At 35.6% G+C, this 16,472-nt stretch overlaps 2 protein-coding genes across 6 annotated transcripts in view; one reads left to right on the top strand and one right to left on the bottom strand.

Annotated features, from left to right (window-relative positions):
- ERMP1 (endoplasmic reticulum metallopeptidase 1) overlaps positions 1 to 2,660 on the top strand; it is a 49,394-nt gene extending 46,734 nt beyond the window's left edge. The window contains exon 17 of the mRNA XM_066987661.1: positions 2,532 to 2,660. Within this exon, the coding sequence (XP_066843762.1) occupies positions 2,532 to 2,650 (119 nt within the window). The 3' untranslated portion in view covers positions 2,651 to 2,660. The remainder of the gene's footprint in view (positions 1 to 2,531) is intronic.
- Positions 1 to 16,472, bottom strand: part of RIC1 (RIC1 homolog, RAB6A GEF complex partner 1) — a 48,809-nt gene that overhangs the window by 19,863 nt on the left and 12,474 nt on the right. For 3 of the 5 annotated variants that reach the window (XM_048050723.2, XM_048050720.2, XM_013197368.3), the window contains exons 3-8: positions 12,830 to 12,906; positions 3,901 to 4,008; positions 3,064 to 3,206; positions 2,630 to 2,766; positions 1,446 to 1,537; positions 111 to 199 (exon numbers count right to left, since the gene is read on the bottom strand). In XM_048050723.2, coding sequence (XP_047906680.1) covers positions 111 to 199; positions 1,446 to 1,537; positions 2,630 to 2,766; positions 3,064 to 3,206; positions 3,901 to 4,008; positions 12,830 to 12,906 — 646 coding nt within the window. The remainder of the gene's footprint in view (positions 1 to 110; positions 200 to 1,445; positions 1,538 to 2,629; positions 2,767 to 3,063; positions 3,207 to 3,900; positions 4,009 to 12,829; positions 12,907 to 16,472) is intronic. The other 2 variants (XM_048050722.2, XM_048050721.2) reach the window with 2 other exon arrangements.

The following is a 16,472-nucleotide window of genomic DNA, read 5'->3' as shown; positions in this document are numbered from 1 at the left end:
TGCTGTCAGTGATAATAGAAACAACAAATAGTTGTTAACTGGTAAAAGAAAGTTGTTCTCTGTTCTTCCCCAAAAACAGCTGGAAAATTCTAGCAATAAAATTAGCTCACCAGGATATTGTTTTGGTGTCAGCTCCAATTTATGAGAAAATTGCATGGCTCCAGTGGTGGTATCTATTGTATAAACCTGCACAGAGCCACTGAAAGAGATTACGCATGCTTCAGATTACAAACCATTTGGATTTCTCATCAGTTTCAAGATGTTAATAAAAGCTGTTACATATTATCTGAAAGCAGTGTTCCCACTCTCAGAACACAGTTCACTCTTTATATACACACACGTTATAAAAATAATTTTAAAAATTTATCAATGCAGATAACACAACTTTTAGGCTGGATTGATTTTGATAAAAGCCAAGGACTTTTATAAATATCCACTTGTCCTTCTAAAATAGGAATAAAAAAATTAATACCTTAATTTTTACGTCTGTTATTTTCTCACTTGTGCAAAACTCATCCAGAACAGACATACTATGCCAAGTAATACTCATAGCACTTTACAAAACATATTTATAAGATGTATTTAATAAGGCAGTGGAGGACCTGAAAAGCCAATCTTATGATAACCAAGACTATATTTTCTGAAAACATCCATGTATACACAAACCACGTATTTCATAGCTTCCAACCATGACAATCCACATAAGCAAACTCATTTTTTACTAGGTGCTAAAGTTTCATCAGGAGCATAGAAGTAAATAAAAAAAATTATTACAGTAACTATTTTTCAAAGGCAAACACCAGCATACTGTGTTGTTACTATAACTGAGAATACTATTTCATCAGACAGTTGAAGACTAAACCACGTAGATCATCACATCTTATGAAATGCTCTGAAAAACAAATAATACTTTTTAAAAAGCTGCACTCAAAACTATCTGGAACACTATTATATAGGAGGAAGTGTCTTGAAGGAGCAGTAAATCAAACACTAAAACTACATTTTTTCAAGTTTAATTTATAAATATTCCTAGTTATTCAAATAGGCATAATTTTTCCTGACCAAAAGAGATCATTCTGTCAGCTGTGCACGAAGTGCTACTTTTTGTCCAGTATTATTATGATTAACGGCTTAAAATTGACTTATAATCCTGCTTTGAAATTAACTGGGACAGTAACACATTTCCAGTCCTCGCTACTGGTCCAACCACTTTTTTTTCCTCCTCCCCTGAGCAGAAAAAAAAAAATCAACTGCAATTTCAAGCAGGCATTTAAAAAAAAAAAAACTTCCCTTCTAATTTCTTGGCACAGCATATCATCCTAGGAAGACTGACCATTTTCATCTTTAAAGCTTTTGCAACACAAGTTGGTAAGAATAAATTAGTACTTGTGTTTTACAAGGAAAGACTTTTTTACCCCCCATTGAACCAGTCTTGCAAAACTTACTTGGCACATCCAAACGCCATTAGTCTGTATTTGTTATTCACTGCCACACAAGTTCCATCAATCACATCTTGTGCCCAAACACCATGGAGCTGCTGTAAAGAAAGGAAGTCAAAAAATTTGGGGTTCAACAGTGCTTTTACTCATGCTAGCCACTTTCTATCCACATGCTACCTATGCACACGATATAACAGATTTGCCACTTGACCTTCATCACTGGGGTAAATTTCAATTTCAGATAACAACATTAACTGACACGCTTAAGAAGAACAGTTTACCTATGTACTCGCATCCTTCTCTTTTTTTTTTTAATTATTAGAAACAGTGAAACCAGTTTTATATGCAATAGTTTTTGTTCATCACAGCTCTGAATAACCAAAGCAAGTCAATATTTATAAGGCAAGTGTATCCTTGTACCATCTAAAAACCGGTAGGTGGTACCAAGGACAGAGGCAAAACAAAAACCAGAAAAATAAAATTTCCATCTCCAACAAATGAAACTGCAGCATTTTAAGAGTGTGAAGGAGTTTGGGACTGAGTACACAAATTCTTACGATTTTTTTTTTTGTAATTAAAATAAATAGAATGGTTCAGTTGGAAGGGACCTCAAGAGATCATCTAGTCCAACTGCCTGACCACTTCGGGCGTAACCAAAAGTGGAAGAGATTGAATGCTAAAATGTAGTATGGTTTGTAGGCTGAATTACAGGTAAGAAAGTGCTTAGCTTAGAAAAGTTTCCATCAAAAAAATTCTGAAACATGCTTGTCACTATGAGAAGAGTAATTACAGCTTAATTACAGCTGAAAGCTAGAAATAGCACCTATGATACTTTGCCATAGGAGGAACCACTTTGTATAACTATACCAGTGGCTGGTAAACAGGAAGTCTGTCACAGAAATAGTAGTAAGACCTCAGAACTATGATGACATTCTGAGACAATGAACAATTAGAAATTAAATCTACTACTAATTATGTTCTCCCATAGACATGTACTAGCCCTAAAAGAATCTAGTTCAAGCTATGGTATGAAATACAGTACTGTTTCTATGTTCTCTCAAACTTTTGTTATCTTTTTTTATTTCTTTGTAGCTGAACATAAGTTAAAATGGAAAGCTAACTGGAATGCAGAGACCAGGGGAAAAATATCTGTTGAAGAATGTGTGCTAGAAATACTAAAGGAAATATACCTCAGCAGTGAATCTACTTGACATTGGTGTAATGAAACCAACTCTGCCATCATTAAAAACAACAGCAAAACCATCAAGTGTGGCACAGTATTCCATATCTCTGATGTAAACATCTTCAAAGCCCAAAAATGAACCTGCTGAGAAAATACCAGTAATTTAAAAATACGTTAACATCGTGATATTGAAAGCCAACAGACTTCTGAGTTGTTTACATGCTACTTCACAGCAAAAGCTAATTTAAACTGGCTACTTTGTCCACATTTACAAAAGGCAATTTTTTCTCATCTCTGTTTGAGAACAGAGTGGATTTTATATTACACAGTATTTGTCCAATAGCTTAAGATCACAAAAACAAAAAGCCACAAACCACCAAAGAAACCACAAATGGCCACAAAACAAACAAACCAGAAAAAGAGAACAAAACACAAACCTACCTCGAGAAGACTGCAGATCCACAGAAAATGGAACTGTACACAGGTTGATGGCCTTCCTTCCATTGGTCATACCATCCCAGTGAACAAGATGGAGAAATCCATCAGCAGTAGCAACAAGTAGATCTTCTAACATGGACTGCAAACTAACAAATGTATTTGTCACTCTCTAAAAATCTCTATCTCAAACCCGTATCACAGATTTATCAATTAGCGTAACAAACACTACACAGCTGCCTTTTCTACAATGAATAACTTGAGAAGTTACACCAAATAAGTTATAACTTAAGCGCGTAAACCCTTTATACAATAAGGTATCAAGCATATAAAATACAGTGCGTCTCTGTTTTTCTCTAGGAATCAGAAAATCATGAACAGGTCTGTATTGTCAGAATAATTGTTCAGCTAGTACACAAACCACTAAAGATCATTTTCATGCTTTTGATAGGGAATAGGGAAGGCAATCACCACAAAAAAATGAAACTTTTTCAGAAAAAAATGGGGATCATCTGCAAACAGCTGGAGAAATGTTAAAATTCTGCCTACAGTTTCGCTCTGATGTACCTATATTTCCATGAAATCTCTAATCCATACTTTGAGCCCAAGTACAGTAACATTTATAGTAGTATAACGTAATACTGAATATAAACATAGCCTCTTCTTCATGCTTCTACATACAAACAGTACCAGCACAGGCAAACACAAAGAAATAATTCCTAAACAGCAATATACTTTCTCAACTTCTTAGGCTTATGAGAAGGTTTTTTCAATCCCCTTCCCGTTTTTAATGAGAAACTTCCGTAGGGAGATATATTCTAAACACATGATTATTGAGCGTACCTTGTGATAGAAGCTTGCAGATCCAGCACTTTCTTCATTTCTAGATTTAAAGAAGGAGCACATTGCTCTTCTTTATAATGTGGTGTTCCCTTGAGATGCGGGCTTCCTCTAAAAACAAGGAAAATATTAAAATTGAAACAAGATGGCAGTCAAAAAAGGTAAGCGTTAGTTTTCCATTTCTCACTGACTGTTTACTTTATATTCACCTACAACCTGCCACAAGGAACACTTGATATATAGAACGTAATCATAGTGGAAAAAGCTTAATCATCCCATATGCCTAAATGGAGTAAGTAAGCAAAATAAGACAATGAACTAATCTAATGCCCACAGATGGTACACTTGCCTTAAACATTAAATTATTAAAATGTTTGGTTTGCATTTCAAAAGAAAATTCATTGCAAAATACAATTGACTTTAAAAAAAAAAAGCCTTCATGGAAGCTAGCTATCATGGAGTGACAGAAGGCCTGAAATATACAAAAATTGAGTAGTTAATACCAGCACTGTGGGTCTTTTTCTAATGGCCCTACATTTCTTCTAGACTGAGTCCAGAGGAAGGCCATGAGGATTACCAAAGGGCTGGAGCACCCCTCCTACGAAGACAGGCTGAGGGAGTTGGGGTTGTTCAGTCTGGAGAAGAGAAGGCTCCGGGGAGACATTACGGTGGCCTTCCAGGACCTAAAGGGGGCCTACAGGAAAGCTGGAGAGAGACTCTTTGTCAGGGGGTGGAGTGATAGGACAAGGGGGAATGGCTTTAAACTAAAAGAGGGGAGATTTAAATTGGATATTAAGAGGAAATTCTTCACTCAGAGGGTGGTGAGGCACTGGAGCAGGTTGCCCAGAGAAGCTGTGGATGCTCCATCCCTGGAAGCGTTCAAGGCCAGGCTGGATGGGGCTTTGGGTGACCTGGTCTGGTGGGAGGTGTCCCTGCCCATGGCAGTGGGTTAGAACTGGGTGGGCTTTAAGGTCCTTTCCAAACCCAACCATTCTATGATTCTGTGATTCTTGTACATTTCTGAGACCAAACCCATCTGATCTGGCTTGGCATCTTCTAGAATCAAGAGCTTTCTCAGATTAAAAATATAGTATACAGAATTAATTTCTCCACATCTGTCACTATCTGCAAAGGTATCATCCTGAAGGTTGGAGAAGGGGACAGAACACACCCAGTAACCCCCAGGTACTTGAATGCATGCCTTTCAGTCTATGCAGACATACACGTCCAGACAGTATAGTCCCAAGCAACACAAAAGGACTGCAGCTTATCAAGAGTCATTGTTACAAATGAATTTTGTAATGAAACCAAAGAAGGTGAGAGAAAAGCGTTGTGTAATATTTCACTCTTACTGTTATGTATATGTAACACACCACGTAACACGAATCTTGTAACTCACTGAGGTAGATAATGAAGTATAAACTCTGTTTCTGAAGAACACAAATTATAAAACCAGAATGGGAACACCACAGTTCAAGACATTTTTTGCTGAAAGAGAAACTTCCAGGGGGGCAGGGTTCTTTTTCTTTAAACACCTTTGATAAAAATAGTTTGTAAGACTATTTGAATGTTTTCAATTTCATGCGCTAGTTTCAGCCAATTTGTTACTAGCTGCAGAGAATATCTTTTGCCACTGTGCCCCTATTGTCACGACTGAAACTCAGAATGTCAGTATTTTAGTTCATTACCTATGATTATGTCAAATTCATCAATTCAACCTAAACCCTTACTATGGGTTCAGGGTGTATACAATCCAAAGTACACTGTGTTCATACAGTTCACATCTGCATGAGTCAGCCTTACTAGTTAAGCTACTTTGACCTTTAAATGAAGAACGTGCTCTGCTGACGAAGGCAGGAAGGAATGTTTGGTCTGCATTGCCACATCAGCATCTGCTACCGTTGTATCCAAATTTTAAGTAACTCTTTTACACAAGAATTGAGAGGAATGGACACATCAGGGTGACCAACTAGCTGCATGTTGAAACAAATGTAATTATTTCACTTCTTATTTCAGTACCTATGTAAAAACACTGTCATAAAGGTAATGCGATTGTACTTGAAACGACAGGGAAGAAATTTTAAGTGAAAAACCTTTTGTCTGTCCCTTAGGTTCAGAGTTCATTCTTAATTCCCATATGCAGCTGAAGGGTTGTCAAAACCTCATGTTTTGATACTTCATTCATTCAATTTAAAGATATTGGCCACATCTGTTAATATAACTAAACATTTGAATAGGTCTATTCTCGATTCTGAGTGCTAAGACTGTCCCATTGCACCCCGATCCAAAAAAAAAACATTAAAAAAAAACAACCAAAGATCATCAGTTCCTACTATTCAACTTAGAGATGCTTGGGAAATAATTGACACTCTTTATTGGAAAAGACGTTAACAGCTGAAAGCACATTAAAATATATTAAAAGATAAAAACATGAACAGTTCTGAAACAACTTTAAAAAAGTTGCACTATGAGCTCTGACTTCCTTACAACTTTAGCCTTCTGACCTCTAAACGTACGTATCTCCACCAGATATTGCAGCCAGCCACGAGCAGAAGATGAAATATGTCCAGCTTAATCCATAGCTATATGCACACAGATTACCAGAAGCTAGACAAAACTTTAGAGAGAGCATATGGAAACAACTATAAAGAATGAGGAAGGGTTTAAAAAGGTAATTCTCTATACAGCCTTTTCTACCAAAATGAGTAATAATATGTTTCTGTGGTTTGAGAATAATAACCAGCTAGCATATTAATCAACTATTCATTTTCAAAAGTGAAATGGTTTAACAAATTATCCAGTTTCAAAGATTTCTTGATGACATTTTAATCCTCCTGAACCACATCCTGGGCTAGTAAGTGCCATAATGTTTAATAAAAATTCTGCAACTAATCTAGTTTTAAATATACATTATCCAACCAAAGCCAAAATCATCTTTGTTGTTTTAATAGGGAAAAACCACACAGTTAATTTTAGCACAAAGTTAACTCCCAAGAAAAATTATTTAGTAAGTTAATTAACTGTACACCTCATCAGTTACCCATGCAGAGTTGAAAGTTCAAAACATTTGTACACTCTAATCTTAAGTCCACTGAATCCGGAAAAAAAGTCCTCAACTGATTAGGTAATTTATGGCACCTATAAACAGACTTATTATAGGAAAGAAGAAAGGTTTGAAAAATGCCAAAAAAAAGTAGGACATGAATACTCTAACCAGACGCATAAGCAACAATACAAGAATGTAAACTGGCATATGAACACTAACTTGTTCAAGTACTCATGGTGGTTAGAATACAACATCTATTTTTAAGCTTATTAGCCACATAAAGTTTGTGGGGTTTTTTTTGTCTCTTTGTTTTGATTTGTTTGTTTGTTTTACGACAAGAATATCCTCAGCATTAAGCGACTGCACACACTCTTCACTGAAAATCTTACATAAATCTCTTTGCCAAAATTCTAAACAGAAGTAATTAACAGATCAATACAGGGAAGCCTCTGTTGTGATGCTGTTGCATATCTCTTCCCTATGAAGCAATTTATGCAGTATCTGTACAAATTCCTTCAGGAACTCCTCGAAGAAATATTACCATACCTTGCCACAACTTAAAATGTTACAAACATCCTTGTGTGCACTGCCACTTTTCTTAAGTGTATCACATGTGGACATTAATGTCCACGTTATATTTTACCATTCTATTATTTTATACTTATATATTCTTCATGTTTTATTTTGTTGTAATTTTAGTAATATGGTGATAAAATTAGAGTGAACTAATTGAAGCAGGACTTTGTACTTGTGTTCACTGCAGGGAAGCATCCCAGGATGTGGGCTAATAGCCAATACTTGATTCTCTTCCAAGTCTGCTATGAACTGGAGCAAAGATTTTAAGAGTTGGAATAGTTGCAGACTATTCTGGCTCAATTTAAAAAACAATTATTGTTTTTTTATCTGTTTTTAGTGTCCTGCTTGATTTGTTAGTCTAAGTTTTCACTAAGCATTCACTCCAAGAACAAGCAAGTCCTAGCCAAATACAAGCAGAGTCAGAAATATTCCCTTCAAGAGAACAATTTCAACTCCTAACACTCCTAAAAATCTTAGGATTTGACATACAAACAAACAAAACCAATAGTAACAAAAACAAAACTAACAAAAAAAAATACAAATACCACCACTATCAAGTGACTCCATCTCAAGTGTAAAAAGCTTCCCTTTTAATCTGGAAAAAATACTCGGAATTCACGCAGAACTCTGCATTTCTGACATATTACTTTTAAGACATTAAACTAATTTTAGCTTTTATATAAAATGTGCATAACATTGAACCAGTCAGTTCCTTAACCCTTACATCATCTACATCTAGATACAATACAATATCAAGTACATTTGAAACCAGTTAAACTTCAAAAGGTATAACACACCTAAAATTTAAAAAGAATTGCTCATTCAATCATCTTAAAGTATTTAATGAATTCTTAATTTCATAAGATTTATGCCCTCAGGTATTGACAGAATGAATTTAGAATGCTTTGTAGGCTCCAGCTTCTCTAATCTTGAATTCCAACACTTTCATTAAAATGCCAAATGTCAGAATATAAAGACCATTACAATAGGTTGATAAGAAAAGGAGGAAGTCATGCTAAATGGGCATTTTTCAACAGGAAATCAATTTTCCTAGATTCCAGTTCCTGTCTGGTTTTAAACAAACAGTAGCAGCAAGGAAGTTTTTTTTTCTCCCCAGTCTTACTTTCCAAAAATCTGGTTATTTTTACATGACTAAAAGACATGGGAAGGCAGAGATTCTTGCATTCATACACGAGATTTTAGTCCCAATTCACACTAGCTCTTCTACTAAGCCTGTGTTGATTAAAGTGGAAGAGAGACTTGGCCCTAAAAAAAAAGTGTCATAATCAGATATACTGCAATGTGTATTGAGGTATAAGCAGCAGAAGTGTTTCTGTCACTTCCCACTACTTCCCATGCAGCTTTTTTTTTTTTTTTTTAGGCATTTGTTCAAGCTGTACCAGCAAAAAAATTTTGCATGCATAATTATGGTTTACACAATAACTGTATGCTGGAGTAGTTCTGTTAACATTTCAATTACAGACAAACTCTTCTGGATTATCTTGATCAACAGCCATATATCATAACAATTTTACATATAAAAAAATTAAATTGTAAGGACTGTATCTCTCTCCCACAGGGATGAAAGACGTGATTTTTATTTTCAGTGACTCTTTTGGTCCATTTCTTCAAGCGAAGGCTAAACCATTATTTGGACATTTCAACTATCAAGTAAATTCTTAAGCAATTCTTTCAAAAATACTAATGCTGTAACCTCACTGCACCTATCAGTGTCCTAAAACAGAGGAATGCAAAAACCTAAAGTTGAGAAGGTTTATCGTATATATTAGCACCTGTTTTTTGTTGTTTTTTTTTTTAAATTCTTTATTTACTTTCAGTAAGATGTGCGTTTTTTTATATGAGAGCTAAGCTGACAGAATAATTTGAACACAACATTTCTTACTTTTTTTCATCTGTATGGGATCAAACGTAAACACAAGCTCAACTTCAGAATACTGCTTAAGCAAGAACATCTTGCTTCAGGATTCTGGTGAAGAGCTGAGGATGTTGCTGGTATGTATTTCCAGTACACCACAATCTCATTATGGTTAGCTGCAACACATAAGAGTTCTTTTCAACATGAAGGTGTGTTAAGAGAGTTTTGCTTTTAGCTTATTTTTTTTTTAGCCATGATGTTCATCCTCTATGACTCAGTCAGAACTGGCCATTATTACTTAAAGAAAGAATACTGAAAATCTGGCGTCATTCTGTTTACAAAATGTTAGTAGATATGGACAGATCATCAACATTAATCAGATTTTCAGAATTTTACAAACTACAGCAAGTCCATCTTTTAGGAGCACTGACACAAGTGTGCCCATTAGCTAGAAACAAAACAGAACTGATAATATTCTGTAACATCACTTAACTTTCTAGTATGTTGTGGAGGTAGCCAAAGAGAAAATGGTAGAGGAAAAGGAAAAAAAACACTTTACCTAATATATGCAAAGTGTGTGGACCTACAATTGAACCTGTTTTTCACCCATTTCACTGTTTCTAATGACTTGTTTCTAGCATCTGATAAGACACAGTCCTATCATACCCATAATATAAGGACAGCCTTAAATCTTCTTTATACTTTGCAAAAATCACCACCCTTCCACTCACAGATAACTTATATAGGTAACTATGTAAGACAGAGCTGGACAAGCCAGAATTAATATCTGCATGACAGATAAAACAAAACAAGCAATTCCTTCATCATGAACTAAAGAGAATCATCACTCAAGTATCACTGCTAAATCCTGCTAAAAAACAAAGCTGTAATGACTGCTTCCTTGCACTCATTGCTACTTCAAGGTCACCAGTTTCTAATACCAGCCCTCTATTATATTATATGAGAGCCTGTAAGCTAAGCTACTAGAATCTGGGGAAGGTAAAGAGAGAGGCGGGTTTAGTTTCTCCATGGGGTCAGCAACCTAGCTTGCCTTAAGGCTCAGCGGCATTATGACTACTGCCAACATAAAGGAAGGAGCCAAGAACACCCTGCTACAGTGGGAGAAAACAGTAAGATGACCCCTTTCATACACCATGCAAGTCACGTATGAGCCCTTACAATGATTTTTCATCATTTCAAAGTTAACAGAATGCTTTTTTTTAATACTGTTTGGTCCAGTAGAAACAAAATCCAGTGTTTCAGTGAAATAATCTACTCTTTGGAAAACAAACGTATCCCAAAAGAAAGTTAGTTTCAATCCAGAGATTTTGGATTTGTTAGTCTGTTCTTTTTTTCTTCATTTGTTTAATATTTGATATACAAAAAAGAAACTATGAAGAACTACTGAAACTGTCTACAGACAAAGCAATGCAGCTGCACAGAAAATTCAACCCCTCATAAGAGTTTATAGAAATTTGAAGTTAATCACAGCAGATAATTTACACACAAACGCTATTGGGTTTGTGTCTTTCTTTTGATGAATATAACCAGAACAGTAGTAATGTTAAGTAGGTTTTCAAAATTGAGAACTAAATATAGACAGACTAGTAATCCCAGTAAATTCAGTGAGATCATTCATCTTCTTAAAGTTAAGTCCATGAATTAGTCTTAGGAGGTTGTGAGCAACCCATCATAAACACTCTAGGGACATTCACCTTGTTCTTTTCATCCGTGGAAAAAGCCTTATATCCTTTTGGCTAGACAAACACATCTTAAATATATTGCCATTCAACACACAGCTCAGCTAACAGATACTTTTTCATAAAACATACACTTTTAGGTTTACAACAAAAAACAATGTTTTTATATGAAAGTTAAAGTGGTTAGTCATTAACTGCTTAATAGGTATTTTGAAACCCGCCTTCATGTGGCATGTCTAAAATTTTCTAAAATTTCTTTCTTGCTTACTGTGTTTTTTATACAGACTTCCATTCAGTTTTAGATTTTAACAGTTAAAAATTACATTCCCAAGAGCATACCATCAATTATTGTTTAGTCTTCTGCTTTATGTGCAGCTGTAGATATACTACTATTCCTTTATTCATTTCAACAGGTTTTTATGAAGTTCAATTTCTCTTTTTTTCCTTCGTTTTTTTCTGATGACAGTAAGTCAGATGTGAAAAGTCAGCGTGAAAATTTGACCTACAGTGTCAACATTTGTCTCAGAAAAGGCAAGTAATGTAATATAACTTCTCTATATTAGTCTTAAATTTTTGGAAAACAGACAAATATGGAAAACAGTAAACTCCACTTAATTCCAGAGCTTTGAGGGCTGTTTCAGAGGCAAAAAGATGCATTACAGTATTGTCACACACACAATTTTCCACTTACTGAAGCAAGAACTAATTCAGTTTGAAATCATCTACTAGCTGCTAAGTCATTTCTTCCTATAAATACTTGTAAATGAATTAAGATTAAAAAACCCAGATCTTCACAAAAATTAAAATTTTAAACATTAATGATTTAACAGTTATTTTTAAACGTTTTCTTCTTATATGACATCATAAGTTACCCAACGCTCTTCACAAATCTCTACTTGCAGACACCTACCCATCAACTTCGTATATAACTTGTTATATAAATATGAAAACATACATAAACCATAAAAGAGCATTTTACTATTCCTCTGGGCAAATTTGATCCTATCAATGACTACAGATTCTGCCTATGTGAATATATAAAGACACACAAATACACCCCTTAAGGTTTTAATTTCTCCCAAACATTTTCCAATTTTGCCAAATCGTATTAGAACTCAAAGAAGTCAACCACAAACATATGCAATGTGATCTCACTTTACATTTTAACACAAGAAATGTATTATGTAGTTCAAAATAAGGAAAATAAGATAATGACAATATAACACATTACAGCTAAAATATTTGTATATTCTTACTATGAACAGTTCATACTCTTTCTCTGAGAATTCCTTCCCTCTTTGTTTCAAAAATCTCTAAATTAATACAAAGTTGGAGGGAGGACAGGAACTTTTAAAAACCCGTACCCAAGTAATTTCTAAGAAACATGATTTATTTAATTGACCTATTCTAAACTAACTATTAAGGCTTGTGACAAATCAGAAATTCAACAGACTGCTTTAAATCAATTACAAAATTAGGTGATTTCAACCATGCTATTTAGAATTTTGAGAGCTCATAAAATCAACCTAAGGAATCCTACCAGAGAACAGCAAATCAATTAAATCAGCTTCCTTCTGAATTGACTACAACTCATGAGAATGATGCTCCGTATACTTATCAATGTTTAAAACACACACTGGAAGAATATGTTTTTAATCATATTGTCTGCCTACGACTTGTCTGGTTGTGTTTTTCCACATTGTGGGGATGCAAAAGAAAGTTTAAAATACTTACTTTGGATACATTGGCTCATAAAGATACTTGTCTCTTGCTGATGGGATTTCAAAAAATAAGATGTATCCATTTGCAGTCTGAAAGAGAAATACTGATAAAACATACATCTGGTCTAGAAGCATGAGTAAAGTCTATACAGATTCTTTTCATTTCTATGTATGTCTCACATATATTAGGCACAAACATACACTTGTATCAACTTTCAGACATATTGAAAAAATGGTACTTTGAAATTAATTCTAGTTAAAATCCATACTACCCCTTAAAATCCACTGAATGGATCACTCAGTAGAAAAAATATGAAAAAGACATTGTGGATGTATGTGTCCAACAGAGATTTTCCCCTGATTCATATAGATCTAAATACATAAGACTAGACAGCTACATCAGATATTCAGAACTGGGGCACCTAATTCTCAAAAGGAGAAATGAGCCTGTAGAAATGGCAACTTGTGCTTTGAATAGGAGAGAATGAACTATGCTTTTGCAAACAAGAGGGTTAATGCAGTAAGCATCTAGTAGTATGTATCAGGCCTTCAGAGCAAAACTTCCATCTACTTGAACGCACATGGACATTACAGAATCACAGAATGGCTGAGGTTGGAAGGGACCTCTGAAGATCATCTAGTCAAACCCCCTTGCTGAGCAGGATCACCTAGAGCACACTGTGCAGGACGGCGGGTTTTGAATGTCTCCAGAGAAGGAGACTCCACAACCCCTCTGGGCAACCTGTTCCAGTGCTCTGTCATCCCCACAGTGAAGAAGCCCTCTCATATTCAGCCAGAACCTCCTGTGCTTCAGTTTGTGCCTGTTGCCTCGTCCTGTCGCTGGGCACAACTGAAAAGAGACTGGCTCCATCTTCTTGATACGCTTCCCTCATAAATTTGGACACAACAATGAGGTAGGTCTCCCCTCAGTCTTCTATTTTCCAGGCTAAACAGGCCCAGCTCTCTCAGGCTGTCCTCATAGGACAGGTGCTCCAGTCCTCTAATCTTTGTAGCCCTCCTCTGGATTCGCTCCAGTAGCTTCATGTCGCTCTGGTCCTGTGGAGCCCAGAACCGGACACAACACTCCAGGCGAGGCCTCACCAGGACTGAGTAGAGGAGCAGGATCACCTCCCTCAGCCTGCTGGCAACACTTTCAAATGTAGCCCGGGGTACTGTTGGCCTTCTTGGCCACAAGGGCACATTGCCGGCTCATGGTTGCCCTGCTGCCCAACAGGACTCCCAGGTCCCTCTCTGCAGAAGACTGCAAAGAAGGTAGGCACAGCCTTTCATTGTTAGTCATCCAGGTAAGTTTTGAAAAATTCTCCTGTCAAATAGTATCTTTAGTCATCATAATGCCTTTTTAAAACCTTCCAGTGCCTGAAAAAAAGTTCTACTATAATCTAATACCAAGACATATTCTGTTATTCTGGAAGACTGACTTTAAACTACAATGCTATTCAGAGAACGAATATAAATCATTTAGTTATCAGATGTTCCAGTCATCAGTAGAAGCTGATCAAGTGTTTGTATAAGCACAAGACAAGCAGATGACCAGTAAGGTTAGTTGTTTGAAATTAATATATAAGATTTGTTTAAAGCACAAATTCGTCCTTCTGGCAAACACATTTCAGTTAACCGGTATTTCCATACAAACATTTTAATGAGCTAGGCATGTACCTAGTGCTTTAGCACTATTACTAAAAGACAAGACGCACTGAAATGCTTAGTTTCAAGTTGCTTTGCAAGGTTGGTTTCCTTTTCCGTGAATAAAGGAAACAGCAATACTTGTTAGCTTACTTTATCAGTTCACAGAAGCCACTTTTTACCCACCCAAATATTTTGCTTTATTGCAAAAGAAATTTGTCTTTCAGCTTCATCAAAGTCAAGAATATAGTTAAAACACAACTGTTTTCATTCAAAGCAAATATTTTTCTTATGCAAAACTAAAATCCAAATGATAATGGTCATCTTGAGACAGGTTGAAATTAAATGGAAGATTTTCCACATGCAGTAATATCATGTTCAAGCATTATGCAGTAAAGAAACATGCTCATTTCTAACATCTTTACAAGTTCTTTCCATTACATCATTAATTATTTAACCTGTAAGTTACCTTATACTGGAAGGTAAAGTAAAACAATACTGTGAAGTAATCTTTATACTGATATTAAGGGACAAAGGCCCTAGCTGAATCCCATTCAAAGCACAACTTGCTATTGTTACAGCTTCATTTCTAGATAGAACCTCAAATTCCATGAATAGTTGGCTGAAATGCAGAAGCACTCAACCATGCACTTGTTGCAAATTGATTAGGGAACGTGTGACAGTGCTGGTTACTTCAGTGAGTTTCACTGCAGCACAAACATTTCTAAAGCAATATAAAAACCTATCTGAATGAAAATGATCAAAGTATAAACATTCAGTGCCTCGCAAGAGACTTCACTACACAGTTTCTCATGTGCTACAGTATTTAATAGAGCTCTGCTTTAGCTGTGGGAATGGACCTGAAGAGTAGCTTGTATCAGAGGACTGCCCACACCAGGGGAAAGACAAAATACCAGGCATTTTATCTCTACATTGAAGCATTTTGTTTCACTTCACAGGTTTATTAAGGTAGTAGAATTAGCTACTATGAGTGTATATACTAATCTAGACAGAGTAACACTAGAAAAATTACAAATACACCAATATGAGAGAAGAAACTTCAAAATACTGGGGGGGGGGGGGGGGGAGTTCAGAGTTTGATCCTAGTCACTTTCTACGAAAATCAACAATATATGAATAATGATAGTGAATATGTGATAGTTCAAAGCAAGACAGTCAGTTTAAAAATGTGCCAAGAGTTTAGCACTAAAAGATACTATTAGTAATAGAAGCTAGAATTTCTAGAGGATGATGACAGTGTGGGAACTGCTTAAGCTTGTTTAACTGCATACCATTAAAGCTACCTGAGGTATTTTATAATGCCTTACGTGTTAGATCAAAGTTTGCCTTTAGTACAAATAATAATCACCTCACAACAAACGCTATGAAGTAATTTTTTTTCCGAGACTCTCAGAACACTTTGGCAGAAAGAAAGAAATAGCACTGTGGATCACTGCTCCTGACTCCCAACTCCCCTGCTCAGCATTATGTCACTTAAAAAGCTTTCAAATTAAGATTTTTAGCTATAGCATAGGACTACACTAATAACTTCAACAAAACTAGAAGTACAAAATTATTTATTAGCTAGCCTTGCTATCGGCTCCTTCATTTGTTCCTATTCCTGTTCTCCTTAAGGAAATGTCACGAAGAATAGACACAGTACTTTTTCTGTTGGAAAGAAGTTCATAGTTTTACTTGGGGACAAGATTACCATGTATTAGCAGAAACACCTTCTTAATTAGGCCTCCCAATACTGCCTTTCATCCACTGTCTCTCTATAACAAAAATATCTGCATTTTCAAGAGTGGTCTTCTCTCTTTTAAATTAAACCTCATATGTGTTTCAACAGCTTATTAAAAAAACTTGATACCCAAAACTGGTGTTAAAACTAGCATAACAAACATGTTTGCCTACACTATTTGTGTGTGTAATATATATACACACACACACACTCAGGAAATGCAATATTAACATAAGAAACATGAATATTAGAAAAGTCATGACAGTTATTT

This window comes from Anser cygnoides, chromosome Z (genome assembly GCF_040182565.1).
Source record: "Anser cygnoides isolate HZ-2024a breed goose chromosome Z, Taihu_goose_T2T_genome, whole genome shotgun sequence".
In the NCBI taxonomy this organism is placed as follows: Eukaryota; Metazoa; Chordata; class Aves; order Anseriformes; family Anatidae; genus Anser; species Anser cygnoides.
This window is presented reverse-complemented; position numbering and strand designations above follow the sequence as displayed.